This window comes from Chroicocephalus ridibundus, chromosome 10 (assembly GCF_963924245.1).
Source record: "Chroicocephalus ridibundus chromosome 10, bChrRid1.1, whole genome shotgun sequence".
In the NCBI taxonomy this organism is placed as follows: domain Eukaryota; kingdom Metazoa; phylum Chordata; class Aves; order Charadriiformes; family Laridae; genus Chroicocephalus; species Chroicocephalus ridibundus.
In genome coordinates, this window is record NC_086293.1 from 15,673,609 (window position 1) to 15,689,610 (window position 16,002).

Here is a 16,002-nt window from a genome sequence, read left to right on the forward strand (position 1 = left end):
GGGAGCTCTTCGATTTCTTGTAGAACATACACACACTGCATGTTTGGTGCACCAAAACTGCTTTCAGTTATTTAAATTTTACTGATGGAATCAAGTGGTAATTACAAAATGTTTCCTTCTAAAGTAACTAATCATTTTGGAAGAGATTTACACTCGTGTAAGTCCTTACAATGCTAGAAATTCATTTAATAAAGGGAAATAAATGAATGCAGAAAAAATACCAAGTGGGGAAAATGTACAGATTACTGTTTAAATATTATCAGTACCTTTGGTGCATTATTTTTTTTTTTTTTTGTGCTGTGCAAGTTTACTTAAGCCTGACTCTAAAGCAAAACTTTACCAGGAATCTGACTTTCAGCAAAACGTAGAAGCATTTAAGAACTGGCAAAATGTCACAGCTACATTACTGTCTCAACAAACTCCTCATGCACAAGATTTAGTATATTCTACTCCCACAGCAAGTTCCAGGATTTAGCTTTTAAACATATTACAGACTTGGATCACACCCTCGGTTTGAATGGTTAAACAGAATGGAGATCTTCGTACTTTAGTGCAGATAAACAAAATTAACAAACCTACTGCAGATTAACCACAGCATATTGTACTTCTATACATCACATGACCAGTCAATTGCTAACTCAATTCTATTTCATAGTTTCAAGTAATATATTGAAATTTGTTCTACTAAATAAATATAGAAGATTGTCAAAAAGCAGCAAGAAGTCTTGTAAATATCCAACCAAGCTTAAAAAAAAAAAAAACCAAAACAACAAAAAACCAAGAAGAAAGTTACATAACACTTTGCCAAAAAAAAAAATGATTTTACACACAAATGCAACACTGTTAGGGAGGGTGCTTCAGAAAGCTTGCAGCTAGAGGCCTACAACAGCGCAAAGAGAGCTAGCCAAGGACTAAGGATAATTTTTTAAATGAAATTAGTTGTACTTTTAAAAAAAAAAAAACCTCTTTTTCTTGGCTATGGATATATATATAAAAAACGGTATCCAGAAGAAAACTAAACAAAGAAACAACACACCTCAACACTGTTGGAAAAACGCAGTCTTAGCAAGAATTGTCAACTTCAACTTCAGAAAAAAAACTTCAGGCGCTCGCATTTGAAAGAAGCAGTTTGGTGAATCTCTGGAAGATGAGGTATGTGATGCAAAGAGGCATTTTTTTTTTCCTTTTAATTTCACAGTTTTTTGTTTGTTTTTGCCTTTTAAACATTTTGTGCAAGAATTAAGAAATAGAACCAGGCGAGTATTTTCATGTATTAGAAAGATTCCATTTGGGAACAGTAAGACCACATAGTAAACAAACATTATCCAAATCCTCAGCCATGCCAGGGGGATAAACAATGAGCTAAATATTTGGCTTACTGAAATATCAGCTGTTAAGCCAGATAATGGTAAGCACTTACAGCCAGTGATGGCCACTGCCATTTCAAGTTAACTGGTTTACTTAGGTCAATTTGAGAAAATAGGGAAGAGTAAGATAACACACTCGCACCTCTGCAAAAATTAGAGCTGTAACGAATGAAACCCAGCCAATTACAGCTGATACGAGTTTTAGGATTCATCTTTTCCCTTTTAAATACAGTTTTCACTACTGAAGCAGAGGCTGAACTTTAAACTTATCTACTTCTTAAAAATAAGTTAAATGTTCAATACATAGAGAAAAGTGTTGCAAAATATGGGATCCATATTCTATGTTTGCATCTAAGATTATTTAAGCCACGGACACTTGTTGTCAATTTTTCTTTAATACACTGGATAATGAAGACAGCTCAGTAGTGCAAATTTTCACATTATAGATCAGAATGAAACAGAAGGTATTTGAGGGGTTGATTGTGGGGAGAAAAGAAAAACAACTTGTAAAGTTAAGCCACATTTCCAAATTACTAGAGCACATGCCAACTCTGCACATAGCACTGTACTTTAGTGGAGACAGAATGAACACTCCACACAAAAAGAAAAAAAAAAATCACTATTATTAAGGCCATATCCTGTCACCATTCTGTGCAAGAACACCACTGCAGTAAAAATGTTATGTTAAAAAAGACAATATGATGACAGGACAGGGCCTGAATACAGACACACACTCCATGAAAAATAACAGGCTGTCTTAAACAGTAGCATAAGGCTAGCCCATTTCAGACAAACAAGTATTAAAAAACGTACTAGCACCATCAACTTTTGGGTTAAAGCCCTTTATGGGATGAAAAAAAAAAAAAAAAAAGAGGTTTTAAGCAGTGTTAAACAAAAATAAGTGTTTTTACAGCACTACATCTATGTGGCAGAAAATAGGCGTTGGGATTTCCCCCCCCCCCCCTTATCAGTAAGCTCAATTTTAACAAAAATCTACAGACAGGAAGTGGTACAGTAATCTGAACAGGCCTCTGTCCGGGGCAAAGGTACTCCATGCTCCAATTCTGACTTGAGTTTTTCTCCCAAATTGTAGTGCACAAACAACATCACAAACATCTTATCAGACTTCAAAAACAGCACAAGATCACTACGAATCAGGATCTACTATTCTTCTATGTACTTTCAATCTAAAATTAAAAAAAAAAAAACAATCCAAACTTAGTGATATTGCCTCAAATTTTACCCGTATTTAAAAAAAAAAAGAGAAAAAAAGAAAAGTCACTTCAAAACATCTTGGACATCCTTAGCTATTAATGCTAGATTTTCTTTCACTGTAGTGCATAGTTATCCTGGCTCTTCCACTTAATTTGCTGTTACCACAAAAACACCCCTCTAGTACATGACATGATTAAGTGTTTACCAGAAAAAAAATGCTGATAATTGCACTTTGTAACCTCCTTCTCATTTCCCAGGAAAATATCAGTAAATATGAAACTGAACCAGTAATTCCCTTCCCAGACTGCAACCTTTAAAGAGCACCCATCCCCATAGACAAAAAAACTGTCTGTTTCAGCTTACAATAAATACTGACAGAATTTCTTTGTTTTCTTTTAAGACATGTTTTCTCTAGCATCAGATCACCACTGAAACCACTAAGGCCTGTTACTGAAAAAAAAAAAAAATTAAATAACTTTCTGAAGACACTGCGGATACAATTTAGCAACAACACATTCAAAATGCCGGCCTAAATCCCAGAGCCTATCTGGAGTCTCATATACTTTTTGCCATTGGTCAGTAACCTCATCATACTGGTAGAGTGAATTCTTCCTGCTGGTTCTGAAAACGTGCTCTTCAACAGTGACTTGAGTAGCTCTGACAAACAGATGGAGTTTGTTTTTGAGGAGTACAAGTTTTATATACGGATTAATGGACTGATCACATGGGAAGTCTTTTTTTCGAGTCCACTTATTTTGTTCAATGTCATAGGCCTCTACGGTAAACATACGTTGATGGTTTCCACAGGTTCCAGCTATGTAGTAGATGGAGTCATTGTATACAGTTGCCAAGCCTTGGATTCTAGGCACAGTCATTGGGGTCAAAAATCCCCAGTAATCCTTCTGAGGATCATAGCAGAGAAAAAATTCCCCTGAAAAGAGAGAGGAAAAATAAAACATAACTTATCCTTCATTTCCAGAACAGCAATTCTGCAGCTACTAAGCTTTCAGCTACGTTCTTGCACAGATAGAAATGGTCTACCAATTTTTAAAAGCCTTGATCCCATAACAAAACACTTTGCACCATCACCTGCCTTCTTCTAAGTGCCTTACAAAAATACTAATAGCATGAGTAAGAACTACTTTGAGTTTCTATTCCAGCTGAAGAAGAGGGGACTTGAAGCATATCAGAAACACAGTGTTCTATGTATTTCCTAGCTATCCTTTACTACTACTAAACCATGCTTAATAATTTGGGACAAAACCTTTCAAGATTCCAGTCTTGAAGTAACTGAAGGATTTGTTTCATTCTTTAACATCTTCACAACGTGTCATCTATGGGCTTGGAGTCTCAGAATTCAGTGCTTGAAAGCTGTTAAATCTGAGCATATAGTTGTGTCTCTACTACACACAGATTTTGAAGCTACTTGCATCAGGTGGCTGGGTTACACATTTAGGCTGATTTTCTTAAAAGGATGCCAGGTGAATACTTGCATGAAATTACTGATTCATCATTTAGTTTTGCGATTAGATTATAAAACACTTCTGTTGACTGCACAGAGCAGCATCTACACACTGTAGATAATGGAAGTTCAGATCACTGAAAGCTTATGCTCTGCAAACTTGGTGACGTTTTCTGTAAAGACGGGGGGAAGAAACGCCTAACATTTGTCAAATATTAGCATAATTCAAACCATATATAATTTCACATGGCTATTTTAAGAATTTTAACCAAGCTGCTGTGTAACCGAGCACCTCAAGTATAACAAAGAATACAGAAATAATACAGTAAGATGGGTGGAACATAGCTGAAGAGATTAAGTCTTACAGATAATACATTTTTTGATTATTCATTTTTGTTCTACAGTGTAATCTCCTATGACTGACGCTCGTGTTCCATTGGCATTTTAATACTCTCATCAATCCTTATTGTCTGCTTCAAATTTATGAGCTTTCTCTAGAACAATTACTGAAAGTAAACTTTTTTATACTACTTCAGTGCAACTCAAGGCAGGTTTTATCTATCACACTCAAATAGAAAAGCTGCCTATTTCTCATAACACGAATTTTTACAATTTGCTTGTTAGCACAGCGAAGCATCTTGCTTATTTAAGTGAGCATTGAATTGTCATTTAAATCACCGAAGCACAGAATTAGTGCAGCTAAAATTTGTAAACAAGATGCACTCTTATTCTATAGGTTATAATAATCACTTTTTAGCAGTTCTAAGAAACATTTATAGCATGAACAAATACTCTATCAAGTTAAATATCCTTCAGAATTCCTTTTTAATCATCTAAAGCTGATGTCTGACCCAATAGAAGAGACAGATTGGGAGAACTTGCCAGTGTAACAGAATTATTTAAAGCCACAACCAACAAGAGTCAAACCTGATAGAGAAACAACGAAAGAAGAAAACTCTCTGCAAATCACGCGGAAGCCCACCAACCTTACCAACTGGCAGGAATGCAAAGTCAAGAAACCAGGCTGACTTCTTCCAGTAATGACCTTACAGTATTCCCTATCCTGTGCCTTTCCTGCAGTCCACCTTTGTATGGAGAGTGACCCAAAGAAGGAGCCAGTATGGATCTAAGACCCTGACTTCTGCAGGTGGTTACAGAGGTGGCCCTTAGCAAAACATACGCAAGACACCCCTTCCTCCTTTCTTTCCACTTCTCATGACTCTTACTACAGCCTCACAGACCAGCCTCAGCACTTTTAAGTGTAGACTGCTATATGGCTCATGCACACATACAAATACATTCTATATGGCTCATACATACACACAAATACATATTTTATATAAGATCTCCGTAAATAAAATAAAGGTAAGAATAAATTATTTGATCCATTCCCATAATGATCCTTTTTATTCATTTAAGAATCAATATCTAATACACCAATAAGTCTGATCATTTACTGGAAGAAAGGATGTAAAGGCACTATTATAATTACTGACCAAAGAAACAGAGCGAACTAGAAAGAGATCATCTTTCTTAGTTATGAAAATGACTTCAAAGAGCAGGGTAGGGCAGGAAACGAAGGCCTACAGAAGTTATTTGACTTTGACAAGTCACCAACAATATAGACACCGGTAATTTTCACAGGTTTAGCTAAATAAAATGCAAAGTGATTTTTCATAGGACAATATCTTTTCTTCAACATTAGTGCATTTCACCCAGATAAAGAAGATTTAACAAAGAATTTTCACAGTAAAATTTAATACTTTGAACAGCACTAAAACTGCCATTTGTGCAATAACTGAATACTACAACTTAGTGACATATTCCCAGGGCACGAGAACTCAAGCAGCAACCTCACTCTTCCTTGCCCACTGCTCTCCCTAGTTTTCCTCCCACCCCAGCGTCCCAGGTCACTCTTTAAATATCCAGGAAACTTGGGTTTTCTAAGGTACTCAAGAGAGCGCAGACAATTGGACTGAACAACCCCCACTTCCAATAAAACACCACAGAGTCAGTCAAACCACCTTACCCTGTAAAACATAGATGTTATCCTTATATTCCACAGCACTATGAAACTCCATTGCTACTGGCATTGGACAGACAGCTGTCCAACAGTTCTCTCGGCTGTCATAACACTCCACAGACTTGAGTGAGTTTCGCCCATCTCCTTCATAAACACGACCACCTATTGCATACAGTTTACCACAGCAATGAACCAACTTGCAGCCTATTCTGGCTCGCAACAAAGGAGCTTTCGGAATCCACCTATTGCCAGAGTGATCATACATCCAAAAATCACTCTCTGCTCTGTGGTCAATGGAGACCTCGCTGCTGCTTGGTCTGTAACCACCCGCAATATAAATATCATTATCAGGAGATACAAGAATTCCAACCTCCCTCAAGTCATTTGGTGGCTTGCATAGTTTAAACACTCTCCCTGTGACCGAATCTAAACAAGGCACTGTTTGCTTCTTTCCTGAGTGTTTGTGGGCAGCATCAAAGCATATGATCATTTCAGAAGCGGTCATTCCAAGCCGTTGTGTATAGCCATTGGCACTATTTTGTCCCTTTTGTACACAGCTTTTGGCCATAGCCTGTGCAAACATGGGAGGGATTTTCTCTAAAAATGTCTCTTCCAACAGAGGCATACGGATGCATTTGGCAAATATTTCTGGAAGGTGCACTTCTCTCTTATTTTGTTCATGCTCAAACCACCTTATAATGCTGTCATAAACATGTTCTTCTTTGTCTACATTTAAATCATCACTGTCGAGTATACTTATCAGTTGGTCTTTTCTCAACTGAAGAAATTCTTGCTCTTTGGTGACACTCAGAAACTTTTTACGAATGTAGTCTTGTGATCTGTCTTTGAGTTCCTGATGACCATAGTGATCAGCAAAGATAAACACTCCAATGGAGTTCTGTGGGTCCAAATGACTGATCATATATTTAGCACACTGGTCTTGTATGGAAGGGATCTGGAAGATACTAGCTGCAGTGAACAAAGCTTGAACGTTGGCCTCTGTCAGCATTACTCTGGAGGTATATGCATAGTTCAATACTAAATGCATTGACTCTGCTTCAACACCAACTATACGAACTTCTTTCTGGGTACTCTCTGTAAGGCCGCTAGTGAACATAGATCTACAAAAGAAAAACATTTAGCAGTTTATTTGTAATTACCTTCTAACTGCAGGTACAAGAAATGAAATTATATTGTACAGTTAATCCCAATGTGTTTGCCCTTATATCAGCAAGAATACATTTATCACTGATGTTATGCTGTCCTGTTTAAGTACCTAAATTTAAGATCAGTTCTAGACTTACTGAAACAAAAGTGGCAAGCTGGAATTTCCCGCTTAATTATCTCACTAAGCCCATATTAAAATTCACTCAGTTTACAAGCAAAGTTCTTGACTTATTCAAGTCTTTGCACTCTACTTTCAGCATGTTATTTCACATGCACATTCTAACATGCTAGAATATATAACTTTAAAAGGAAACACGTAGTTCAAATACGCAGTTACTGTATCCAAGTTGCCTTCAATATCTGAGACATTTTTGTTTGTTTTATTTGTTTTTTTAAAAATCATGTGACATTTTCTCCAATGAAACTCTCCTTTGATAAACAGACACTGATGATTCATCGACTTTAAGAGAACAATAACCTTTACTTACTAGGTGCACTATATTATCGACAGTCACATGGAATACTAGTATAGGTGTGATTTTTTTTAATTTTCATTTAATGAAAATAAGTTACAGTTCTGCTTTTGATCACCACTAGAACAATGGACTATCATACCTGAAATAAGGACTGATTGCAGCAAGAACATTCCTATGACACGAGAATGTTTTCCCATGATCCACTTCCACTACAATATCTGTCAGTTGTCCTTCATCATACATGGTTTTAAGCTGTTGAAGAATACTACAAGCATGGAAGGGGTCCATTCCACTGCTGACTGTGTTTGAAGAAGGAATTCCGTTCAGTGTTTGTGAAAACTTACTTGGTTCTACAAAGCAAAATTGAAACCGTTTAACAAAAAAAACAAACAAAGACCAATCCCCCAAAAAACCACACACACCAAAAACCCCCACAATAATTAGCACAAATTAGTCTTCTATATTTCCTCACTATCACCATCCAGCAACGGCAGGTCTAACATTTTCAAGGGTGAGTAAAGATTTAAAGATACCTCAATTATTATTTTTTTCCTTCTCCCAATGTACATGTAGGTTACCATTAACCTATAAAATTATAACCATTAATATTAAGGAAAAAAAAAAATCATAGTTCATATTTATTACATATCACTGGGGAGACTAGGTCAAGAATCACAATGCTTACTGACTTATAAAATGGGAAATACAAAGAATGCAGGAGAATAAAATAAGCCCCCAATCTACATCACCATTACGCAAGTCTGTATGTATGTACTTAACTTTACACTGAAACAGGAACTGGCTCCTAACTTACACAAGTGATGGTTAATAGCATAGACTCATGAAGAAACAGCCCTACAGTAAGCATGTTGGGCAACAAACCTAAATTCACATAAATTTGCATATATGGTTACATGTTTTTCTTTACAAATAAAATACGATTACCATTTAAAATTACTCAGGTATGAAGGAGCTTGAATATCATTGTGAAAACATACAAAGTAGAGCATATGCTTCCAAGTAACATGTGATATGCCTAATGAAGTAAATCCCAAAGCAAAAATTGAGCAATATCTCAAGCACAAAAACCTGTTTCGTAATAGCAACAAAATTTTTACGCAATGACAACAAAGGAGAGCTCAAAAGAAAAACATTAGGTGGTAAGAGCTGCAAATCAGGTAAAGCTGCTGACTGCAACAGAGAATGCTTCCAACAAATTTTGGGCAACACAGAGGGGCAAAGAGGACAGCAAACAACAATGTTGATGATGAATAGGAGATTTAAATTCTAACTCGTGGTGATATACAGCAGTTAGAATTTCTCTTACTCAGAATTCAGACACAGCTTTGAGCACAGTCACAAATAAATCAGTAGGGATCTGCTGTTGGGCACGCATTTCCCATTGCAGGCTTGGGGCCAAATAATTGTCAGTGTCTCTTCAAAGTACTATTACTAAAATTCTTCGAAACACTTTTTTCTTTCTTTTCCAAATACAATAGTAAATACGTAAGATCTACAACAGGGGAGTTTATCACAGTAACTGAGTTCCAATATTCAAAACTAACTAATCATTAGGGAAGGGGAGAATTTGTACTTGTACGTGTTTAGAAACTGTTAATCACTAGTGAGCAAATTCCAAGTAAATAATACTTTGCTAGATCGGTTACAAGGCTTCCTACCTAGGATGTACAAGAAAACTTTGATGTAGCTACTACTGCAGAAGAGTTTCATTTACTTTCTAACAGTGAAAAAGATGCAAAATAGTTCTTCTCTGACCCTGCCAGTCACTCGGGTAATGAGCACATGCGATCAAGGCAGCTTCCAGTGCTGACACAGATATCCACCCCTGTATTACAGTTTTTCTACTTAATTCTTGACACCGTCCACATTATAGCTTTCACCCCATAAAACTTTCACACTCACATTCACCACCTTCATTTTCTCCCTCCCGCCCCAATCATCTTTTTCCTCTATTAATATTCCTCTCACTTGCACCTCAAAATTTTAATTCTTCCTCCCAGACTTCACCCAAAAATACTCTCCACGTTAATTTCTCATACATCCCTCCCTTCTCCACTCCCCACATATCCACCTTCATAGAAGCCTTTGATAATGGACAACCCCAGGTCTCGTCTCACCTCCCCTCACACAGATCACTGTATGGAGGTATCCCTCACAGTAAACTCTCCTTGAATTCTAACAAAGCACAGTATCGCTGCACACCTCCCCTCATGTGGTACTGCTCTCTCATAGAATAGCTTAGGTTAGAAAGGACCTTAAAGATCATCCTGCCCACCCCATGAGCAGGGACACCTCCCACTAGACCAGGTTGCTCAAAGCCCCATCCAACTTGGCCTTGAACGCCTCCAAGGATGGTGTATCCACAACTTCCCTGGGCAACCTGTGCCACTGCCTCACCACCCTCATGGTGAAAAAATTCTTCCTGATATCTAATCCAAATCTATCCTCTTCCAGTTTGAAGCCATTACCCCTCATCTTATCACTACATGCTCTAGTAAAAAGTCCCTCTCCAGCTCTCTTGTAGGCTCCCCACACAGGCCCTCACTCCAGCGTCCTCTTACCCCACACCCCCCCGACCCCATCCCCCGCAGACACCTCCCAGGCTCCCTCCTCTGCTATGGCCTCCCCCCACCCGGAAGGGACACCCCACACTGCAGGCCCCTCACCCAAGCACCCCCGCCCTCCAGGGCCCGCCCCCTCCCAGCCACCCCTCGGCCGAGGGGCCCCACGCACCCCTCCCTCACAGGGCGCTCCCCGCGGACACCCCCCATGGAGCATCCTCCCCGACACCCCTCCGCAGAGGAGCCCCGACACCCCTCCTCTACGTGGCCCCCACAGAGACACCCCCCCCCAGCAGCGACCCCTCCCCAGGCACCCCCACCCCATAGGCCGCTCCCCCGCTTCAGCCCGTTCCCCCGCCCTGGTGGCCTGGCCTCACCGACCTCCTAACGCTGCCATTCTCGGGGCCCCGCTCCGGCAGCGGGAGAGGGGGGCGGCCCGAAAGGAAATGTCACCGGCGCTGCTTCCCCTGCGCCGCTCCCTCTCCGCGGCCCTCTTACTCCCGCGGAAGCCAACCCCGCTCCTGGCACCCACCAACACAGGCCGCGCGGATTGGCCGGCGCCCCCGACGCCTACCGGGAAACGTAGTGCGGGATGCCGCGGCCGCGGGGCATGCTGGGAGCTGTAGTTCTTCCCGGGGTCACTGCCTGGGAGTTGTAGTTTTCAGGAGGCGGCCCGGGGTGGGGGCAGGCGGGCTCTGCCCGTCGCCTAGCAACGGGGAGGCGGGCGCTTGAGGGAGCAGGCGCCATTTTGGGGCCCTCAGGCATGGGCACAGGGGCAGCCCTCAGCACCTTGGCCCAGAGCAGGTTCCTCTGGAGTACCCAGCAGAAATGGCTTCTCTGCATAAATAAATCCCTTTATCCAGGCCTTACACTGCCGCTCTCCTGTCCTCACTGGCCTGCACCTTCTGAAGGGGGGTGGAGGTGTCAGCCTGAAGATGTCTGCCCAGCAGGCCAGGGAGAGCGGAGACCATGAACGCTGCTGGAAAACCAGCAGAAAAGGGGAAAAAAATGCCTGCAGCTATCCTAGTGCCGCAAGGACATGGTCGGGGCATGGCAGCGTCTGGCAGCAAGACCCAGAGCGGCGGAAGGCTGAAGTGACCTTTAATGAAAAACATATAATCAGCTACTTAGTCTGAAAGCTCGTCACGCTGGGAGCCTTTTTTGTTTTTCCAGTGTTTGCACCCTCAGTATTCTGTGGCCAGTGCGATCAGCCGTAGCAATCCTATAGAGAGAGCGACTGAATGACTCCAGCAGACAAGCAACCATTTTGTTGCCAATGACCTTTAATATCACAAAGCAGGGTTCTCTCTCCATCCCAGAGATGCAGTGGCTGATAGTCACCAGCTTTTCCAGTTTTCTGAAGCAACGAGCCACTGGTTTCATTCTTAGTAACTGAGTCATCAGAAGTTTGCTGCGGAAGAGTTGGTTTAGTGTTTGGTTTGTTGTTTTTTTTTTTTTTCTTCTTTGTGAAACACAATTAATAAAAAAAGAATTAACAAATAATGGAAGCATTCTGAAGTCCAGTGTGTGTTTCTGGGTTTAGTCAAAATAGATCTAATACAACTTTGCAGCTTTTAGCTGAGTTTTGTTAAGAAAAAAATGCAAACCAACCCAATTTAAATATTTTAAAAATACATTTCCCTTCAACTCTCAGAAATAGTGTAGCATGGGTACCTTACCAGTGCTCTAAAGCAGATGAATTTAAAGGCAGGAATAGTGCCAGTCGGTGTCATCTGACTGCTGCTTATGTGGTTTTGCTTTCACTTGCAAGGCATAGCTTTGCCCGAGTTTAACAATTATCAGTGGTGTCCAGGCCGCTGTTGATAATAATGCTACACAACACAGGAATGATAGAGACTCTGATGAAAGAGGTATAAAAGAAAATAGAACTTCACGTCTGCAAATCGATTCTGCAGTTTTCCAATTTCCCCATTCGGCGATGGCATGGCCTGTGAAATTGTCCCTAGAAATACAAAACGAAGGGATGGAGAATACCTCCACTCTTACCTTTTAGCAAATGACATTGCCTGATACAGTTCATTTCCTTTGGTGTGGGCTGGGCTGGATCAGTGTTCAAAATGCAGAAGCGAAATGGAGAATGTTTTTAAATACAGATACCACATTGAAGTGGTACTTCGGAGCACAAGCTTTTCTTGAAATAGCTTACCTTTGTAAGGTTTTTGGTGAAGAAAATAAATTGCCGTACAAACAGGTTAAAATATTCTTTAAGAGGCAGTGATATCAGCACTCTCTCTTAGTCTGAAGTCTTTCTCAAGTGTAATACACCATCACCCACTCACCTCTCTGGAAACCTTCATTAGCACTCCCTAGCACTCAGAAGATTTAGCACAGTGTGGCACTCCCATGGAAGTCCAGGGACCTGGCTTTTTCACTCAGCTCCGCACAGTATTTGCTGGATCTCTCAGGTGCAAAATGAGGAGGATGATGCCTGTGCAAGGTGCTCCAAAATCCATGGCAGTCACCTAGCATATTAAAGCTATGCATTTGCATTACACACAAATATTAAAACCAGTTATTTCAGACATTACAAGATGCTTAATGAGTTCCAGCTCCCTTTTCGTCTCCTGCATCCTTTTCTTTCTCTCTTCTGTCGTCATTTTGCATGGGAAGCAATGCAGGCCCAGTGTTTGAGCGTAGAACTAGAAGTCAAAAATTGGGTTCTTGGCTTGGTGCCGACACTAATTTTCTGCATGCGTTGGTTTCATGGATTTGATTTCATGGATTTTTGCTTCCTAGGAGACAATGAGGAGCTGTGAAGCCCTTAGAGATATATTGATGTAAATTCATTTATCAATATTATGATAGTTTTGGTAGGGTGGCTTTGTTGGGAGTTTTTTGGGTTTAGTTTGGTTTTTTTTTAATTCTTCTGGTCAAGTAATGTTCTGAAACTGATGATACCATTTTAAGATTTCGCAAGAATCCAGAATGTCCTGGTTATTGAGGGATGGTTTCATTTATGCTTTCATTTCATACCTAATTTATCATTCCTACAGATACAGCATGAAAACATACAGCTGAAAACACTCGGTGGAGAAAGTGTTTTTTTCCCATTTGGTATTCCAAAGGTTCAAAAATAAAAATGAGATTATATTGACGGAAAAGGAACACAGAGTCCACGTCTGTCTTATAAGTGATTAGAAACATTGCCCCCCTTATGAACTCAGAACTGGCACTGCTTGTTCTGGGATTCTTGCCTTCAGAATAAAGAATGTCTTTGTCAGGAGCCCAAGCAAGAAAAGAGGGAAAGAAAAAGTTTCAGGAGAAAGTGAACAGAATACACACTTTTTCAGATATTTGAGAACTCAGAAGACGCCAGAAAAAAAAATTTGACCAAGCAATGAAGTTATTGAAAATGTTTCCCTTCTTCATTACACCTACAGAACAAGTTAGTTAGAAAACTGTGGTTCATCTACCTGCAAGATAGGGACCAAGAGACCATTATATCTTTGGCAAATTGTTGGTTTGGGTCATTTGGTAGGGAACTGCATGAACCATCCCCAGTGCTCCTGCTGCACAAGAGATGATGCATGGACCACTTTGGGAGGATCCAACTCCTGCAACACAGTATTAGAAGAAAACATTTTCATGTTTTCTTCTGCTGGCAAAAGGAAGATAATAAATGCATCTGGACCAAAATTTAAAGAAAAATATGAATAGGTGCCATTCAAGCAGCTTCAGAAGGGAACAATTTTTAATCCAGATGAATATTTCCATTTTTTATATTGTGTTTAGTATAAAATTGTAGGAAGAGGTAGGTTGCTGCAGCCTCTTTTCAGTTTTTTTTTCTTGGCCCTTTCCCATATGATGTTTTTTCATTGAAAAGTGTGAAAGGAACGGCCACCCTGCCCCTACACACGCCACACAGTCCAAGCAAAGGAGAGTAAGTTTTGCAGAAGCTTGACAAGGCTTTCTAGTTTTTCACAGCAACATTTTGAATGGTTACTTTTTTCATTAATCTCAGTTAAAAAAAAAAAAAAAAGCATTACTTTCCAGTGAAATTGTTTAACTATACAATTTAAATGCAATACTGGTAAAAAAATAATAATATTTCTGCTATCTCCCAAATATGTCTCTATTACTAATATTTACGATTCTTCAGTTATTTGTATGTGTTAATTTGTATTGTGAATCTGTGAGTAGTAATACAGCTGATACAACTGCGCCCTGAAAACCCCTCATATTTTAATTGGAAAAATCTTGATATTCACTGTGGAACAATCTAACCTTGAAAAACAATCTTTTACCAGTTTGTCTTTAATGCATAAAACACTGCTCATTTTCTGCAATTCTGTCACCAAGGGGCACGTTAATTTAGTTGCACAATAATTTAATACATCGATATATTGATTGAAGCAGAGAGGTTTTTGTTTAGCGGTTCCAAGAAATCACGCATTTCTTGCAGAATCTTTAAAAAGACAGTTCTTGCGGCAGTTTAAGTAGGGGGAATTGCAGATCATTAGAGAAAGTTGCCCTTCAAAGCCGATCGATCCCGCCATACTGAGCACAGTGGGCATTACAGCAGAAGAGAGGGAATACTGGCAGGGGGCAATTAATGGGGCAGATACTGGAGTGGCTTTTTTGATTACCTCATACTGTACAGTGGCTTTGGCCTTGCTGAGACAGGCTGGTAGAAACAAGAACCCTGATGAGATATGGCTCTGCTAATGTCAAGAAGTGCCACTTCCTAGCAGCAGGAGCAACTTTATTGAAACCATCTGTTGTTTTGGAAGACACATGTGCGCACACATGCACGTAATTCCTCCTCCCAAAGTGTTTAACCTTTCTCTTAAGGCTGACTGAAATCGCACAGCTAATCCCTCCTTAATCTCAGAATGACAGGCTCTGCTGTTTTCAGCAAGTCCCAGCAGCTACTGAAAATCTGGGTGACTGGCGTGGTTTAGGTGATGTGACAGTGATGTATTCTGGAGCAGTCACTTGAGAACAAAATACCCATTCATCCACCATCAACATAAAGTTTCGCAAGAGCAGTCTGAGATTACTAGGAGCCTGGCAGAGAAGGCTTGGGTACCTGCGTAGAGATGAGGGACCCGTACTCCGCTGGATCTGCTCTTCACAGGGGACAGAAACGAGATTCAGTGAGTTTGGTCCCAGCGAAACCTCAGTTTTCAGCGGGTATAACCCGACAGTGATCTCAAAGGAAACAGCCCTGTTTGGGTAACAGCAGGCTCAGAGTTAAGAGCCTTGTTCGAATTTGTCAAGTCTCTAACTGTATTTTTCTGATGATCCCTCCTTAACACGCCTTCTCCCCCTTAAGCTTCTCGTGGCTGTGTTACAGAGATGTGCATCAGAGCCCCAGTTGTCAACAGAAAACGTGGCACCACCAGAGCATTCACTGGGACTGAATTAACTCTAACCTCTGCAGGTAAAGTATTTCTGTTGGTGTTTCATGCACATCTATGCATGTTTAATTTCTTATTCCTAAAAGCCATGTTTAAAAGCATGATTTAAAAAACAAACAAACAAACAAAAAACAACTGGCTGCCCAGCTAGTTGGAACAAACACTGCTGATCAAGCCTCAAGTCTCTGAAGTCCCTCTTGCCAGCTAATACAACCCATATCTCCCAGGCTTCTTGGCCACTCTGTAGAACAAACCACACACAAAGGAGAAATATGTGCCTTACAGAGCAGAAAGAGGTGTATTTCTGACCTAGTCTCCAGAAATGGATT

General features: G+C 40.3%; 1 protein-coding gene across 1 annotated transcript; it reads right to left on the reverse strand.

Moving 5' to 3' along the window:
* Nucleotides 1-276: 276 nt before the first annotated feature.
* On the reverse strand, nt 277-11,039 carry KBTBD8 (kelch repeat and BTB domain containing 8). The gene is given in 5 exon segments (XM_063348136.1): nt 277-3,513; nt 6,074-7,188; nt 7,850-8,060; nt 10,674-10,886; nt 10,889-11,039. Coding segments are annotated over 5 exon segments (2,154 nt in total). The 3' UTR covers nt 277-3,049.
* Nucleotides 11,040-16,002: the final 4,963 nt, after the last annotated feature.